This window comes from Agelaius tricolor, unplaced genomic scaffold, assembly GCF_023055355.1.
Source record: "Agelaius tricolor isolate 1412-34295 unplaced genomic scaffold, bAgeTri1.0.p SCAF_4, whole genome shotgun sequence".
Classification (NCBI taxonomy): Eukaryota; Metazoa; Chordata; class Aves; order Passeriformes; family Icteridae; genus Agelaius; species Agelaius tricolor.
In genome coordinates, this window is record NW_027269264.1 from 50,935,134 (window position 1) to 50,953,906 (window position 18,773).

At 42.9% G+C, this 18,773-nt stretch overlaps 1 protein-coding gene across 2 annotated transcripts in view; it reads left to right on the forward strand.

Annotated features, from left to right (window-relative positions):
• Positions 1-15,103, forward strand: part of KIAA1328 (KIAA1328 ortholog) — a 176,377-nt gene extending 161,274 nt beyond the window's left edge. For both annotated transcript variants that reach the window (XM_071425768.1, XM_071425767.1), the window contains one exon: positions 7,217-15,103. In XM_071425768.1, coding sequence (XP_071281869.1) covers positions 7,217-7,433 — 217 coding nt within the window. In that variant the 3' untranslated portion in view covers positions 7,434-15,103. The remainder of the gene's footprint in view (positions 1-7,216) is intronic.
• Positions 15,104-18,773: the final 3,670 nt, after the last annotated feature.

Below are 18,773 nucleotides of genomic sequence, written 5' to 3' on the forward strand. Positions count from 1 at the left end.
TTCGCACAGAGCAGGGAGTGGGGAAGAAAGAATCTAAGGTATCAGCTCAGCCCTATGGATTTTCAAAAGGCTTTTGCCAAGGTTCCACACCAAAAATTGCTAAAGAAATCAAGTTTCTGTAGGATTAGAGGACAATTCCTTCTAGGGATTTACTGGTGGTTAAATGATAGCAAGCAAAGTGACTTAATATTCATTTTTTAGAGTTAGCAGACGGATTCCCCCAGGAACTCACTGGCCTGGTTCTTCATCAGTGACCTGGAGTGAGAAGTGAACAGCAAAATGTCTTGGGTGACCTAATAAATTCATGTGTTTGGATATTAAGTTCTTTCAGGTAGCCCAATAATATGTCTGTAGCAAACAACTCCAAAAAGGCAAATTAAAACAGTGTGAATGAAACTGTAATTTACTGGGGAAGAGTCATCAGCACCATGCCTACATGATATTGAACTCAGACTATGTGGTTAGGATTTGTGGAGTTCAAACCTTTCTGGAGTTTCTCAACAGCTTGTGGATACATAGGTCTTGCTGTACCCACATTTTTATTCTGCTTGGTCTTTGCCTCTCAAGAAAGCTGTAGTGGAAGCTAGGAGAGGTGCACAGAACAATTAATTTGATCAGCAGGATGAAGCAATTTAAGGAGAGACCAAGAAGCAATGACTTTGGATAGGAAAAGACTGAGAAAATTATCAGGGGTGCAAAATTGTGAAGGTGGTGGATAAATTGAATGTACAGCTGTTTTTTACCAGATTCTACCACATGAAAGCAACTTAACTGCAGTCAGTCCTTATGGCAAAACTAGCAAGGTATTAAAACAGAAAACAAAAGTATGTCTGTCGACAGCAGTGAACTTCCTGAGCTTGCTGTCACAGGACGTGTTGGAAACTGCAGGTTGAGAAAACAATTAGGCAAATTTATGGACAGTGGGTTGGTACATGGATGTTAAAAGGGCAAGCCATGGAGATAATTTCTCATCCCTTATGCTGTAATTGTGGATGCCAGACTAAAGATGGCAGGAAGTGCTTAGGACCCTTTAATTTGGATTGAGTTCTTCCCTTCACATGTAGAGCTTGGGATAGCTTGGGTGTGGGTGATTAGCTGTTTCTTCCATAGAACCCCAGATTGTATCACTAGTGTGGTGTCTTCATGTTTCAGGTAGTTTGACTGCTCAGGCCACTTCTTATGTGCATCTGTTTTTCCTCTGCTTTTATTTGCCCTGTTTGTTCCAGTCAAACAGCGATTTGATATTTGCTCTATCATAACAATAAACTGTTTAATTTTCTGTAAAATGGATCTGTTCCCTACCCCTTGAATGTGGTTTTAGCTGTATTTAGCATTTGTAAAGTGCTTGGGGGCAGGTGGTGTTTTATGAATACAAAATAGTGTTAGGCTTTGTACTTAGGCACAATACTGTACCGTAATTCAAAGGCAATTCATGTAACATTAGTAAATCACTTTGAACTTTATGTTGAAAATATAAGCAGTAGTATAAAAATAAACCTTTTTATTTCGTCTGGTATATACAGTTAAATAAAGTAAGCCTATACAGCTACAAAACTGTATTGCCAGCATGCTTTGTTGAAATGCCATCACCTTGCAAAGAGACATTCCATGTGTTTCCTACATGTTTATGGTTGGAGAATAAATTTTCAGAGACTGTAAATGAAAAGATGTCTCTAAATATAGTGATCAAATATTATCTGACACTGCTTGTTTAAAGAAATATACATATATTTTACTGCCAGAGTATTTATGACTCTAATAAGTTTAGTTATTTTGTCTCATAAGGAGATTCTCACTCCTCCAAATATCAAACTTGTTGAAGTTGTGCTATTTTTTTTCAGGAAGGAACAAATGGTATTAATATCTAAGTGGGACTGTATGATATGAAAATACAATAGTGTACTTTAAAAATTGGACAGTGTGTAAGAAATATAATATATTTTACCAGCAGTGGGAAATAGATAAATATTAAAAATCCATTGGCATATCCCAAACGTCTAAATAAATAAACATCACTGTTCAGCCAGTTGAGGCAAGCAGGCCTTCAAGAGCACTGTTATTTCTAATATCCTGCACAGTTATATGTTCTGTGCATCACTCTTGCATAACCTGACCATTTTTTAGGTACTGTACATTGTGGGACTGTCTGAGCTCTGATTGCCCTGTAGGTTTTATCAGGAGGAATATCAAGTAGTTTCAGGTGATTTCTCACCAACCATCCTGGACATAAGTGGTCTTATGGTTCCCAGAGCATCAGCAGTATTTGTGTGGTCGTCATAAAAATGTGGAAGCCTTCCTTCCCGTTCAGTTTGGAAACATGGGACAAAGTAAGATTCACCTGTTGGCGTTCAGAGAGCTGTATTCCTGCTGCTTGAGCAGCGAAAAAGACACACTGTGGAAAGAGAGATTTGGGACTGTGCCATCTTGTGTTTATTTTTGTTTTCCTTTTTAAAATGTGAATGGTTAATGAACTCTTCTGAATCACAATGGTTTATGATGTTTCCTGTTATCTTAGTGATAGACTAAAAAACTCTTACATTAAGAGTTATAAACTCTACTAAGATACTTATTTAATTAAGAGCCAATGCTGAGAATTTCTCATAAAATTTGCAAAAGGGTTTTAGTGGCTGAGGAGACAAAATTCTAGCAGCCTGTTTTAGTAATGCAGAGGAGATGAAGGGAATGCTTTCGCAGCACTGTGCAACGCCTGACCAGGGTGGATTTTGCTACCCAGGTCACAGTTCTGCTCTGACGCAACTGGACCAGCTTGATCCCAGTTGTACCAGCCTCCCAGACTGAGCATTTCTGTGCTGCTCTGTGAGCTGTATTTGGAGTTTTATGTTGTACAATAAAAGCAAAGGTGAAAGTTCTTCATCGAAAGAGGAGCTTCAAAGCTTACTGTGGTCTAGTCTCCCTACTCTTGTATCTATTCTCTATAGAGAGCCTATGGCCCTGCCTTCCTTCTGCTTTGTACACTAGTTCTTAATGTTCTGTCTCCTGATGAATTTTTTGGAGACTTTAGAAGATTGCTTTCACCAAACTTTATCTGTCTAAATAGTTAGACTTCTAATGCAAACTTGTAGACCTTAGAAATTTTCTTCTCCCATGATGAAACATGCAGACTTTCAAGCTCATTAAAGTTAGATGAAAAAGTATACATCGGAGAAGTGTCAAAAAAAGAGATTATTTTCCAGTCTGTTGCGGAGATGCTGTGAGAGACTGGACTATTAATGATTAATGACTCATAACATTTGCCCATTTGTGGGGGTGCCAGGGTGCTTTGCGGAGGACAGGTTTGCATCTCTCGAGGGAGGATGTGAATTTTTGGGGGTACATGTGCTAGTCTGCATGAGACAGAAGAGGTGAACTATCACAGCCTGGATCCTGCAAGGCAAGATGGTGCTTCTTGCTATGCTAATTGCTCTTCCTTACATAACTCCCTCAGTTGTTAAACTGCCCTCTTCCCCCCAGGGAAGATCTGATGGAGCATTATTGGCTCAAATGAGAGGCAGTCCCTGAGAAGGGATCATAAATTATCAAAGACTCCCTAAGTGCCCCCAGACTCAATTCTGAGGCCTTCCACCAGAGGCATGAAAGTTCCCCCCTACTCAGGGGAGGTACCTGGGCATTCCCACTGAGCCTGAATATATTTTAACCCATTGGACTGTGTGACATTTCATTTTAATCCACTCCAAGAGATCCATTAACAAGAACCTGGGTTACACTCCCCTTGCTCACTGACCTTCCAGCACACTGGCAAATGTACCAAAAAAGTGAGGACAGACTGAATTATCACCATCCTTAAAGGGACAGTTGCCCATGCCATTTTCCCTCTGTTGGGAGGGCAAAACCTATCAAAGAAATGTGTGTAAGCGCCAGCACTGATGGGACATTTGGTTGCTTGATTGAACATCTATACGTGAGGAATTTCTGTATGTGGCTTAATGTACAGTGCTGGTACTTCTGTAGAATGTTGGGATTTTTTTCTCCTCTGGAAGCAGTAACAACACAAGGGAACCCTTGGCCATTAGTTTCCTTTAAAAGAGCATTCACTATTCACAAGCCAAGTTTGCCAAATCAGTTTTCCTGCTTGAAATGTTCTGACTCTTGTGTGCGTGATCCTGTAACTTTGACTTCACTGAAGCCATCAAGTGTTGTAATAATAATAATAATAATAATAATAATAATAATAATAATAATAATAATAATAATAAAGCCTGGTTTTACTTATTTTTTCATTCAAGTAATGCAAAGAAAACATACCCTGGTTTTAGAGAAAGTTGGAGTCAAGCATTCTGACTGTGTCTTTTTAAATATTGGGTTACAAATAAATTGTGAGAAAATTGTCTTTGCAAGTTTCAAACCATTCTAGGTGTACTCTATTGCCTCCAGCCAGATGCTGTCTGATGTTGCTTAGACTAACCCGGCAAACCATTATCCTGGGATTAAACACTAAATACCTGCAAGGAGCATTCTCTTTATCAGATAGTGCTCTGTTAGCAGAGTTCATTCACTTTATTGCATATATAACTATGGTGTCAAATAGACTGATTTACAACACCTGGTCTTTTACATAATCTTTGCTATTTGCTGCGCTTGTAATCTGCCAAATCATTTAGCTTTCCTGATAGCAGAAATGCTGTAAAACTTAGATAAACTTGCAGAAGAAATGAACTCGAAGGTACTGCTGAAATCTAGGGCCTGCACATTTGCTGTAAATGCACTGGCTGGTTTGGTTTCCCCTGCCTAATCTGTGATTGCATGTGGCTGCTGGACAAATTGAAATTTTATGATAGCACTACCGTCAGAGGAGATAAGCATTTGTATGCTAGAATAGATTAATCTAAAAAGAAGTTTTAGGTGTGGCTAATGAAAGCAGTGTGTGTGTTAACTGGGGTTCAAACCATATGTGTGTATCTATATAGAGTCTAGTCTTAAACTTTCTCCATGTGAAAAATCTCATATATCTGTGTGCTAGTTCTTGCTATCAGTGCAGCTCATTCCATTTTATGTTGGAAATATCTTTGAGGAGTTTCAGTTTTTAAAGGGTACTTTCTGAATGATAGTACAAACAACAGATTTCTCTAGAATGATCTGGTTTGGCTACCCAAAACTCTACGTCCTTCTGAACTTTTTTGTTAGTGTAACTAAAAGACATCATGTTTGCTTAGGGTTAGCCATGAACAAGATCCAGTTGAAACAAAAGCTGTATTTTTTTCATTTTGAGCCACTAATATTTTGCTACTTAGATAATAGAAAGACAAGCTTAAAATGTGGAAAAGAAATTTGCAAATTAGCTTTTTGATTGTGAGTGAGATTAAATCTAACACATCTGCAGGAAAATAAAACAACCTGTAGTCAAACAGGAGAGAGCCCTGCACGGCAGTAATGTCAAGTCAGACTGTATTAGAAATGACACTGACCATCAGATTGGAAGAAACAATAAAAATTGAAAGAAATAGCTTTTATAGGATAACTTCAGTAGTCACCATTAGGATTAGTATTAACCCATCAGTGCCACTGCTAACTCCTTTGAGCTGAGGGAGTGGCTCTGTTTCTCAGACATAACAATGAGTGACCTTGTCATGGGCGAAGTAACTTGTCATGTCAGGCACTGGAATGGGCTTCCTGGGAAGGTACTGGAGTCACCATCCCTGGTGGCTTTCAGGAAATGACCACACATAGCACTCAGTGCTCTGGTCTGGTTGGCAGGGCAGTGACCAATCAAAGGTTGGACTTGATGGCCTTGGAGGTCTTTTCCAGTCCAAACGATTCTGTGACAGTGTTCTGGTGATGGATGGGACGTAGCACTTACTTGTGGAGATCAAGAAGGGCGTTTTTCACGGCATGGCTAGTTCAGGGTGGGAAAGCCTTTTACCTGCTGCTGCTGCACAAGGCTGTTGGACAGCACAGGTGGGAGTCTGCCTTTAGGAGGTACATGGGCCACTGCTAATCTCTCACATCCATGAGCTGCTGTAGATGTTTGTTCTTAAGGATTTTTCAACCCATCTGAGTTGAGAAACCTCCCACAGCTGTCTTGGTTGCTTAGTCTTTCTAGGTTCTTACAGTCACAAAAGTAAAAACAGAGGCTTTTCTCAAAGCAGAGACCAGCTTGAGATGTTTCCTCATGCTATAGATGAACTATTTGCTTACAAGAGAGATACCCTATGGATCCAATCACCTGTGCTGATAGTTTCATTTGGGTGAAAAATGTGAATAATGTTTTGTGCATGGAAGCCTTTGAATGTGTGAGTCACTTTAGGGTTGGGAATATCAGGCAGGTTGGTGCTAACAACAGCATGGAACAAAGGGACTTTTGGGTAAAACTCTGGAGTGATATCTCTTACATATTACTGAGAGGTCGCTGGAGAACAGGCTCCCTAGGGAAGCAGTGGAAATGGTATTGTTTAAGACATTTAAAATTGGACAGGAGGAAATATATTGTAATGATCAATCCATGTGCTGGTATTTAGATGAATTCTTGTCTCCTGTGAATAATAATAGAAAGTCCCTGTCTCAAGTGCCTGCCATTATTCAGTGAGCATTACCAGATCACATTGGCTTGCAACCTTCCCTCATCTCTGTACTTGCACTTAAAGGACAGCCTGAGTGATGCTTACCACCTTTGCCTTTTCTCTTGGTGCCTCAAGTGTTGATTCTGTATTGCCTTACTTAGATTCTATTCCTTCACTGCTTCCACCAGACAGACTCCATATAGTACACAGAGATTTACAGGAAGCACATGTAGTTTGTGGTAATAATAATAATAAAGTCTCCTGCTGTTTTCAAATCCCTGAGAAACTAAATCAAATGTAGAGGTCTATTAAAAAAAAAAAAAAAAAAGAGTGCAGCATGTGTATAAGTCACCTTACCATTACCAGTGTGGGTCTGCCTTGTTTGGTGTATTTGGCTGTCATCTCTCTGAGGTCTGTGTTCAGTCTCCAGAGTGCAACTAAAACATTACACACCTCAAAAGGAAAAGCTGATGAAACAGCCTAAAATAACCTGAGCACCCATGCTTTGCTTGCCTCTTTTTCAGTAGCTCTGTGTTGTCATTACTGACAGGAGTCCATACAGCAAAATTCATTCTGTGCCGGTGGCCCCTGTCAAACAAATCTAGGTCTGGTCTGATTTATGGAGGCAGGAAAACTGGATGCAATTCCTGCATGGTGCTGTGATCTTAACAGAGCTCTGTTTTCTTGGTGTGTTTCTGTAGGTACCAAGCCTCTCTTCTTGACCTGGTGGAGTCTATGAGCCCAGTATCAGCTCCAGGACAGCTCTGCTGGGAACCTTGTGACAGGAGCAAACCGCACCTGCCCTGCTGTGTGAGCCACAGGCTGTCCTCCTCTTGGTGCCAGAGCCCCTGCAGCCCCAGGAGCAGAGCGGATGAGCTGGAGGAGAGTCGGCTCCTCGAGGAGATCTTCTTCATTTGACACTACTCCTTGGTCTGCACCTCCTCTGAAATTATTTGAGTGATCACTGCTTGTTTTCCCTCTTCTAAAACATAGCCAATTAGCATCCAGGTTCATTTTGGATTTAGTGATCATGATGCAAGTATATTGTTGGGGTATGCCAATCAGAAAGTGTTAACTTTTTCCCTAAACCTTTCATGTGCCAAGTAATCAATTTACAATAGCATTTTTTTAAAATCTACAACATTTTCTAATACATTGAAGTCACAGTTTTGCCAGCCTTATATCGAAAGTATATTTCATTATTGATTTTTTTTTGCTCTAAAGCAGTTTGCAAGAACTGCCTAACATTCAACAACCAGCATGTTCAAAGTAGATTATTTTCTAATTAAACAAGTCTGTTTAAAACCTGGCATATTATAAAGGTACAAGCACTTTAGTACTTTTTCACTGATTTTATGATCTACTTTTTCCTTCAACATTCTGATATTTAACACACTGAGTTTTTAGGGGATATATTGTAAGCTTAACTCTACAATGTCTGATAATGTTAATAGATGATGTTGCAGGTTGATGTACTAGGCACAGGTTTGAATTATATTCCTCTTTAAATCAGTGCTATTTGACAGAGTTTATGTGCTGGGTAATGTAACCCTGAAACAGCAGAACAGAGTCAGACATCGTAGAGATCCAAAACTGATTTGATGTACTTTTCAAGATGAAATACATAGTAGTGCTAGTATAAGAGCAGTCTTAAGACATTTTCACTAACTTGCACTATTTTGATCCTGCATCCAGGCTCCATTGTAAATAAGACAAATCAGTAATTATTTCCACTAGCAGCTCACAATGCACACTTTCCTGCCAGCTTTAATTATTCATGCTGTATCTATTTCAGTTTATTTAAATGCATTTCCATCTATTGCATGCACTTGGTTATTTAAAGAAATGTGCCGAATTGGTAAAAATGACTGCACATTACAGGATTAATGGTCATTTTCTCCACAATGCAGTGTTCATATTTTATTGTAACAGTAGCCACCGGCATGTGTTCTTAGAAATATGAGACTAAAATACTCATTTTGCACAGTAAAATTGCAGCAAGGGAAAGGTAGAATTGATCCAGTTCAGGCAAGTTCTAGGCCATTTGCTCCCAAACACCACTTCATGGGCCAGTACTGCTTTTCAGACAGTCTCTTTAGGCAACCCTGCTTATCTTAATGGCTGGGTTGAGTTGCTGTACTGATGCTTGGGGTATGGCTGCTGCCTGCCTCCCCATGCTGCTCCTGTGCAATGTGTGATGCTCTGCAAGGTGGATCTCAGACGAGAGCACCGCAGCCCCTGGCAGCACCGTGCTCCGTCAGTGAAACAAAAGGAGAGAGAAGGGGAAGTAGAACCTCAGGTTACTCTGGGCTGCTTCGTTCAGGCCCAGTCTTAATCACAAATTAGGTGATATCCTTTCTGTGCATCCCAGCTGAATTTTAAAAGCTGCTTGGAGGAGTTTAAAGGAGAAAAGCAGCATTGCTGGACCAGAAAATTACTGCTGTGGCAAGTCCCTGCATGGTCTGTCCTGCTTTTAGTGAGGTGTTACAGTTTTATGGAATATGTCTGTCTGCTGTTGAATGTCCCTCTTGTTCTACTCCCTGAGCCTGTGAAGGCCCAGGTTTCTGCTAAGAGCCCCAAAGATGTATTCAGTGCCCTGGCCCAAGTAGAACAGATGGGAACATAAGTTTTCTTATTCTGTTGGCTGAGTAGTCTGCTGCTTAAAGAGGGCAGGAAAAAGGACGAGAAAGAAGAGAAAAATATACAAGGACCAGCAGGAAATTTGGGGATAACCGTCACGTAGATCTTAGAGTTTGGGGTTGTTTCATGGTGTTTTTTTAGCTTTGCTGGTGTTTTTTTAAGTGTTGGCATTTATAGAGAAAGAGTTCTCTGATTTCAGTCCAATTGCTTCTTGTCTCTTTTCCAGTTTGACTGAAACTTTAATTGCCTTTTCTGATAAATGCTAACTGACCTTTCAAAACAGCAAAAAATACATGTATATTTCTTGAAAGGTGCCTTTGTGTTGAAAACACTCCATGGGAGCATTCTGTTCTTTGATTCTTTTGTGGGTGCCAATATTTAATGCTTTGAGATTTCTTATGATCACTTAAAAAATTCTACTTCTCAAGGTGACTTTTGGCTTGAATCTATATTTTTTGGTTGTAGCTCTTTTTAAAAGGACATTGTCAGGATTGTGGGCTCTATGCTGAAGGTGTTGTCTGTCAGTCGGACCTATACAGGGGGCACATCTTTGTGAATCAAAGTTTTCTAGTAAAAGATGGTTGAAATCCCTGATGGGTGAAGAGCTGTATGCTTCAACTCTCTATGAGATGTGGACAAAAGAAACAAAAGCTATTAATTTCACAGACCCTGTGGAAAGTAATTTTTTATAATGCTGGCTCTTGCTCTAGTTATCAGCAGTACATTAGGAATAGTGTTTAGCAGTCAGTGCAAGCAAAGATATTTTGCCATGAGGCACTACAAAGTTGAAGTTATTAAAACATTTATAGCCTTAGAAAAAAAAAATCAATGATTGTCAAATAGGAAAGGACAAAATCAGTAGTTTGTACTGGGAGGGGAATTGTTTTCCATCTGCTAAAACAGTAGAGGAAATGCAAAAGTTAAACTAGCAAAAGCAATGACATGACAGTGTCCTTTTAAGTTTGAGTTTCTATATTGGGAGCTGCTGCTGGAGAGTTGGTCCAGCATAGACTGTTTGTCCAGAGTGTTCTCAGTGAATATCCTTCAGCTGCACATCAGGCTGTGTTTTCCATGGGGCTTTGTGGAGTAACATGACTGCTGCTAAGGCTCCTACCCATGCCTTCAGTTTGTGTCCTTCCCACGTGGTTCGTGCACACACACTTGCTGGCTGTTTGTGTAGTTACTGCTTTTGTGCACCTTGCACATCACAGACCTGTAATAATCACACCCTTTTCATTTCTAGCTTTTCCAGTCTTGCTGTTGAATCCCATCTCGAGCACGTATTTATATGTGTATGTGAGGTCTTAATCTAATAAATTATCTGGGGGTTTAATTTATTCTTCCAGACTTTTATTTGGCTTATCTTCTGATTTTTGTCCAGCTCAGCTGTCAATACTGCCATTGACAATGTGTTCCACTTCCCACAACATCAAATCACGTTATGTTCTGAGTCTACAGTTTGCTAAGATACATGAAGAATTTGTTTTAAGCCTTCTCTTCCTCTCCAGGACATGGGTCTTACTGTGAGAAGGAGCAAGGCCTCCTTTGGAGCATGAAGTAAGAGAGAGGTCTCAAAATACAAAGGAGAAGAGAATTGAAGAGCCAGCACCATGTTTTGGGACAAAAAAGTGAATTAAACAGTAAGGAAGAAAGGATGGAGGTGAAGGCAAGAAAGGACAAAGATGCAAGGCAGATAACTGTACCAAAGGTGGAGATGAAGTGGGAGTGAGCCAGAGGGCAGGGACAAGTTGTTAAACTAGAATAAGCAGGTGAAGGACAATTGTGTGTTTGTATCTTAAAGTGAGAAATGTTTTCAAACACTGGTTCCCATAAGAGCCTTATGACTCCACACCCTTTTCCAAATCATGTTCCTGCATTTGAGGAGCTACTATCCAAGGCGTGCTTGCCAAATGAGGGAAAGAAGGAAATTACCTTGACCTAACTTTAGCATCTCCCCTTTAGAGCAGCTGGGCAGGGAGGCCAGAGCACATGGAGAGCAACTGTGCAGAACCCAGGTATAGCCCAGGGCACGGACTGAACTTAGTGCTTGCAAGGGATGGGGACTTAGATGGCTGAAGAATAGGAGACTGGAGAGCAAGAATCAGAATAAACAAATAAAATTTGCAGTGATCCAATGAGCTGTGGAAGTTTGGTGTTAAGGAAGGAGAGAAATGAGCTTAGCTGCACTTCAGAGAGATTGAGCCTGAGATATCCAAAAGACAGCCCTTGAAAGTGCATGTGAGCCTGGGGTTAAACTCTAGAAGTTGCAACAGAGATTTCTCAAATATGACCTCCAGCCTGTGTTTGGATTTGTACCATCTGTGGGGGAGAGAGCACAGCCTGGTTAGTTAGAAACCTCCTTTTTCACTGTTACTAAATTTATGAAATTGTGTGCTAATTAGTGTATGATTTATAAATTTACATAACTGCATGCTACATAAGACAACACAGAATATTGAATGAGGTGATTTAAACCAGCAGAAGCAATGTAGTCTGCTCTGACTGGGTGGCTTTCCTCTGGAAAATGCCTCCCCCATCCAGACCTGCTCCTGCATCATTGGAAGGCTTGTCTGCTCACAGCGACAATAAATGTTTTACAATATTGTGACTCCATGTAGCTGAGAGACATCTAACTCCAGCATCTCTGGCATAGCTGTGCAGCAGAGCTTTCGTGGTGATCCCTTACTAGGGTGTTTGAAAGCAGAATTTAGCTAAAAAACAGCAAGAAACCCAACTTAGTCTGGCTAGTGTTGGTGCTTGAGGACTCCTACATTTGTTAACAGGGGTGGAAGAGCATCCCAGCTGCAGGAAAAGGATGGGCTGGGGAGAGGGGGAAACTGGATTTGTCTCCCAGCTCCAGGGAAGCCAATTTGCCTCCCTTCACGGGGTTCTGTGGGTTCTGTGCTGAACTGTGTTTAGCACCACATCTCAGAGGGGCTGTGACCTGTATCAGTGCCCACAGCAGAGGGCACTGCAAGTATCCACCAAAATATGTCTGTGAACGGTAATCTGTAAGAGCAGAAACATATGGGCCACACATTCCTATTGAACAGAAGCTGAAGCTCTCAGGCTTCATGTATTCTGAGGCTTGAAGGAAGGCTTGAAGGCACTGGGGAGCTGAACTGGAGAAACTCAGATGTCACTAAGAGGTGAGGTCCTGACATTTGTGAGGTGAGAGATGCCCAGGTGGTCCCAGCAGATGACCTAATCCATGAGCTGCAGTGAGAGCCAAGTTTCCTTGGTTCAGGATTCATCCTGAGTATGTAAAACAAAATAATTTTCCCTCAGAGCATGCAATAACCAGTGTGAGTTCATTCTTTCTGGTCTCCTGTCTGCAGACAAGAGGAAAGTGAAAAGCTGAGAAAAGGTATATTTCCTGGTGCTTACTGGCAGCCACATTAAAACCTTGAAGCGTGGGTTTGATTAAAGCAGCTGCCCAAACACAAAGTGTTGGGTATTGTGAGCATTAAGAACAGAGTGGGAACTCCTCTCCTCTCCTACACCTGATAATGAAGGAAAGGACAAGATGAATTCACAGACACAAAATCCAGTTAATTCTTGAATTAGAGATGACTGTGAGAAAGTTGCATTGAAATTTTAAAAGTGCCTTGTCAAAATCTTCCAGCATGCAATTATTCTTGCTGCTACAAAACTGCCTTATTTTGAGGCTGAGATTATCTACCTGAATTTCCAGCTGCTGGACTTTGTTGTGCCTCTAGAAGCAGGATTACAAAGTTGCCATGTTGCCAGACTGAGTACCCGAAAGGGAGTGATAATCTCCTGGTCAAACCTTCTCTTTGTTGAGATGGCCTTGTGTCCTAATGTCTTTTTCAGCCTCTGGATGACTTGGAGGGTCTGTTTCTGAACTTTGTCTAGCATTTATGCATCTTGAAAGGTTTATACTAGAGCTGGATACCCAGTTCCAGTGTTGGAACTGGATGTGAAATGGTGACATTGTGGCATCATTTCTGTACAACCTTTCCTTTTTGCTACTTTCAGAAGCCTTTTTTTTTTTTTGTTGTTTTTTGGATGTGTTGGGTTGAGTACCAGTACCAGGTCTGGTTGCATTTCAGATCATGGTTCTGTTTCCTGAAGCAGAATTGTGTAAGAAGTGAAACCAGGAGGCCCTGATAAATTTAGAAGAGTTGAGGAGGAAAGAATAACATAAAGCGGAAATACCAAGCAGGAAAGAAAAAGATTGCAGGACTCAGTTTGGGACAGAGCACGAACTTGTGGGTGCAGTGCCTGTGAACTCAGACACCTTGATAACAATCTGCCAGACACATTCTTGATGGGATGGGGGAGACCCAGACAACACAAACTCTCAGAAGGAAAAGAGTGAACAAAGCACAAGGCAGTGATAGCAACAAAAACAGATGAGAAGACTTTTGAGCTGCAAGTGGGGAGGCAATGACATCTCTGAATTGCAGAGAAAATGGCTCCTTGTCAGTGGAGCTGGTGCCCCTCTATTTGCACTTGTGCCTTTAGCACAGGGATCTCATTACCAGAGAGCTTACTGGCAGATTGGAGAGATCGCAGTGAGGAGTAATAAAAATGATCAGGGACTGCTATAATTGACATAATGAGGAAACAAGATGAGAAGAGTCAGATATTTATAGCATGGGTGAGAGAGACAATTAAAAGGTGGGGTGGGAGATGGACTGGATGACCTGAAAGCCTTGTCTGCTTCTAATAACTCCTTGTCGTCTGCTGAACAGAGGACTTGAATTTACTGAGGCTGTCAATCTGACTCTTAACAGCCCTAACTTCCTGTGTTGAAAAGCTCAGGTGGGTGTACTCTGGCTGTATTGGCACTGTCAGGATGTCACTGGTGCTGTACTTTGCTTAAAAAAGTAGTCATCAACCATGTTGTGGAAAAAAATTGACATGCTGACAGTAAAGAGAAAAAAATTAGGCCTTCATAAAGTAAAAAGCCATAGAAAACCTTGCTGAGGGAAAGGGCTGCCTGGGAAGGGCTGCCTGGTTGTTCAGCTGATGATGCCGAGCTCTTTCTGCTGCCTGGAGGGTGGCCTGTGGAGAAGGAAGGTCCATGGGGAGGGAGAAGATGTGAGAAATTTTCTCTGTGAGCTGGCACCCAGCTGTGCGTGCAGCTGAACAACACCACTGCTCCCCAGGATGCACAGATGTGCGCAGGCTGTTGTCCCCAACAGCTGCTAGCTCCAGAGACAGCTCTTGGAGCAAGTTCTGGGCCAGGCAAAAGCCTGCCAGTCCCTGATGGCTACAGCCACGTGTGGGGTTTTGCTTCCCTTCCTAGTTCATCCATTTGTATTCCTGCACTGGGGCCAGGGTCAGTGTCCAGGCAGTTTTTTATAGCTCCAGTGTTTGCTCTGTACTTGGGAGACTGCAGCAGGATTGGAGGCAGCCAAGCTGGAGACATCTCAGCTCCTGAGCTGCAGTCAAATTAAAACACTGCTGTGGAAAGCAAGGGGGCTGTGTGTGTTGGAGGCACTTTGGGGAAATATCAGAGCAGTGCTTGTTGAGTCTGGTGGCGGAGTAGCCGCTCTGTTTTAATGATACCTGTGTGCAAAGGCCACAGCTGCTGTCATCCGTTTCACATTAGTCTGACTTTCACAGAGCAGACATAGCCTAGGGTGGTGGAAAGGAGAGAAAGGTGACCAAGAAAAGAAACAAAAAAAAAAAAAAAAAAAAAAAAGGCATTCATTTTTCACCGATTTTTCCATCCCTCTGAGCTGTGATACCAGTCTGTGGCTGAGCAACAGTAATCTTATCCAGCGTACTGTTGATTTAAGCCTCTTGGATTTATATAACTTTGGAAATGGTAAACTATATTAATTTGCTATGTTTTCAAGGGAAAGTTATTTATTGAGAGACATTTTTAACTCAAGTGCCAGGAGCCTTAAATCATTATAATAAATTCATGCTATTCAGGGTTTCTTACATTGTAATAAATTTGTTTTAAACATGAATGAGGAGATCCATGATTTCTTTAATATACTGTTATGTATTTCCTTTCAAAATGACACAGCTCACTATATCAAGTGGGAGAATAATAGTGAGAGATTTACAGCACTTAAGAATAACACAGCCTGGGAATGTGACATGTGAACCAACACAGGGCAGGGGGGCTGGAAGCTGCAGGGAGCCCACCACTGCTCCCGGTGGCCCTGCCTGGGGTTAAACAGCAGCAATGGGTCAAAATCAGTGAGTGAAACCACAGCCAGGTGGGAGGCTCCCTGCAGGGTGGGAATCACAACATGGCCTTGCATCCACTTCCCATTTTAATGCACAACCAACACCTGAAAGGTGACAAGGATCATCTGCCATGACCTGGGAGGGTGACTGCCCAACAGCCGGACTGGGATGAGAGCTGAGCCAGAGGTTTGCTTGCTGCCTTTCACCAGGCAGTCATCCCCCCTGGCTGTGCTGGTGTGTGGGGAGCGGACCCTCAGCAGTGGCCAGTGGCCCTGGAGTGCGGCGAGGAGGCACCAGGTAAGCAGTCAGATAAATTCCAATCTCTGTTCTTAATCCCTGACCCCCCGTTAAACCCCTGCTGACCCTTTTGCTCACTGTTACACACATGGACAGCTGTGAGCACAGGACAATAAAACTTGCAGCTGGCTTTACATCAAGTCCTCTGAGCTTCACAGGGAGGAGGAGCTGGCACAGACACAGCCTCGGTGGCGTCAGCATCTGAGGGCTGAAACAAACCCACTTTGGCAGCACAGTTCTGGCTTTTTTGGGAAGCAGAGCCCCTGTGCCTCATGTAACATCTGCTGAACTTGTGTCCCAGCTTCATCTAATCATGGAGTGCTGCAGAAACGAGGTCTTGTGCTTGTGGTGACCTTGGGATCAGAGTTGACTGGGGCAAAGCATCACAGTGCCCAAACTACAAAGGCCAATTGGTTTCCTGGTGTCTGATGAGAGCAGTTACCCCCCGAGATACCTAAAAACCTTCCAGCTCCTCCAGGCACAGCCTTGCTGTAGAGACTTGAGGAGCTGTCCTGCCATGATATGAAAGTCTGCCCCTCTGGATGCCTGTGCACGGAGCCAAGAGCACTTTCCTGGCTCTGGAGGGTTAATAGGTCTTTGGTGGGTGCGGCTATGGCTATTTAACTAGCAATTAAATGCTGCTAGTTCCTGTGGGAAGGGGGTGGTCCTGCTGCTGCTCCTCACCTGGCTGCAGGTGAGGTGTAGGACAGGGAGGACTTCAGCTGCCCAGGGAGGGGGCTGATGGTGCACTGAGGGTTTCTGTGGGCTGCTGGCATCGAGGGCTTGGACAGCTTGGGAAAGGGGAGGAGGGGACAGGAGGGACTCTCGTGCTCGGAGAAGTGATGGCAGGACCTCATCTGTCAGCGCAGAAAAATGTCTGGCTAATAAACTTGCCAAACGTCCCTAATAAAGGGCTGGATGTGTTATCATGTAGAATGGTTTTATAGGGGACAGCCATAAAACGTGCACATTGCCCTTTAAAATGCCAGGACAAGGATTGATTCCAGCAGGGCGGAGGGAGAGGAGGAGGGGAAATGAGGCTAATTGGAAAAGGGGGATAAATCCAGGGGCTCATTTCTCTGCCGTGGGTCCCCAGGGTGTCAAGGAGTAGTAACAAAGTGGGATTCACTGCCTTATGGGCTGTGCCCGAGCCTGGGCTTCTCTGCTGCATCCCCACCACCCTGTGCAGTGCTGGCCATCCTTTCTGGCATCTGTTCCTGATGCAGGACTCTTGCTCCTTCTGACACCCAGGCCAGGGAAAGCTGTGGAAAAGCCTCCATCAGCCTCCTCCTCACCTCTGCTTCTCCTTTTGGTCCCTGGAGTCCAGCACCCATTTCTTCCTCCTGCCGGTTCTGGTGCCCTGCCTGCCCAGTGGTCCCATCGCTCCCTCTCCTTCCTGGTGATTTCAGCTCTCCTGTATGTGATACTGAGAGGGGCTGGGGCAGCAGTTTTGTGTCCCCTGTTCCACAGACAGGGCACAGCCTGTCCTGGGGATGCAGGTGTGCGTCTGTGCTTCGAGCTCTGCTTGAATAAACAGGAGAGAGGAAGCTGGAGGGAGGCCCAGGGTGTGTTTAGTAGCAATCAATAAATATATTGTACTCCAGCTCACTTTCAATGCTGCAGAAAACAGGCAGTGATTTCACTTAATAAATGTAGACAGTATTGCAGAGCTACAAGAGCATCTATCGTGTAACACAGAATTTCTGCACCACAGGGCTGCATGTGGCCACTGCCTGGTACTCTCCACAGCTGAGGCCCATCAGCTGCCATGGGCACAGGGGCCAGCCTCTGCTTTTTCATTTTCTTCTTTCAGTTTCCATGGACAGAGACACTGAGCAGCCAAATCTCTACGAGATCCGGTGGAGGGAGAAATAAAAAGCCAATCTCCTCAAAGTCACTGAAAACCTTGTGTATTTCACCACTGGGTGGGAGGTGGGCAGGCACTGGAGAGGTAGAAAAAAAAGAGCCAGGAAAAGTCAGATTTTTTTGTTGGCCAGGACTGCTTCAAAGAAGTTTGTCAGCGTGCGTTTGTTGGTATGTGCCAGATCTCACTTGTCTGCCCACTCTGTGCATGTGGCACTGCCAGATTTCAAATTTCCTGAGTTCCTGGCAATCCCCATTGGAGCTGGAGGTGACACCCCTGGGAGGGAGGTGGTGCAGGTGGGGCACCCGTGTCCCCTGGCTCTGAAAATGCTCTTTGGCTACCCATGGTAATGGACAGGGATTTTGAATCCTCCAAGCTGAATAGTCCAGGTCTTTCATCCCTGTTCCACAGTTGTGAAGTTCAGAACAATGTCCAGGCTCCTGAGGTCTGGATTTGCTTCTTTGCTCCCTCTTGGCTCAGGCCCATCTCTGCTGCACTCACCACAGTGAAATTTTCATTGAACACAGTTTTAGTTCTGGATTTGTAATTAAATTTAAGGGCTGGTAAATTTTGCTATGAACATTTTTCTGGCTCCCCTCCTAAGCATTTGGTCTGTTCAAATAGTACTTAGTGTTTTGCAGATGCTGTTGGATGTTACACTGCCAACCACAAGTATGAAAAAAAAGCGTGATTTAGAAAAATACTAATGCATTTGAGGTCTTGTTTTTGCTTTTATTATTACGCTTCAAAGCTTTTTCCAATGTTTTTTCAGTTATAAACTTATGTGGCATGTGGGAATATCATCCTAGCACTTGACTTCAAGAGCTGTGACCTTTCCACTTCATCAAACCTATGATCAAAACATGGGCATGGCAGCACTGCCCATAATTGCTTTCTGAGTTAAAAAATTTCCTCCAATCTCCAGTAATAAGGAAAATGAAATCTTCAGGTGGGGTTTAGTAGTTCACCCTGAAAGAGTTCCATCTCATTCTAAATATTAAGCCACGCAGTGATTTCTGGGCACTTCTCTGCTTTGAGACCCGTGGGAGAATTAACTCAAATGCATTTTTAAAGGGGATTAATTAAACTGAATCAGGACTCTGTTTCAACACTCAGAATTAAGATGAGTTGAAGTAAGACCCCTTCAATTAAGCAAAAGAGATGAGAGACCTCTTTGACACCAAATGCACGTGCCTGAGGAGCTACTGGTGTGGTGTGACCAGTCCTGTTTTCATATATTTAATTCAGACTAAATGACCTAGTGCAGACAAACTCTGGGATGT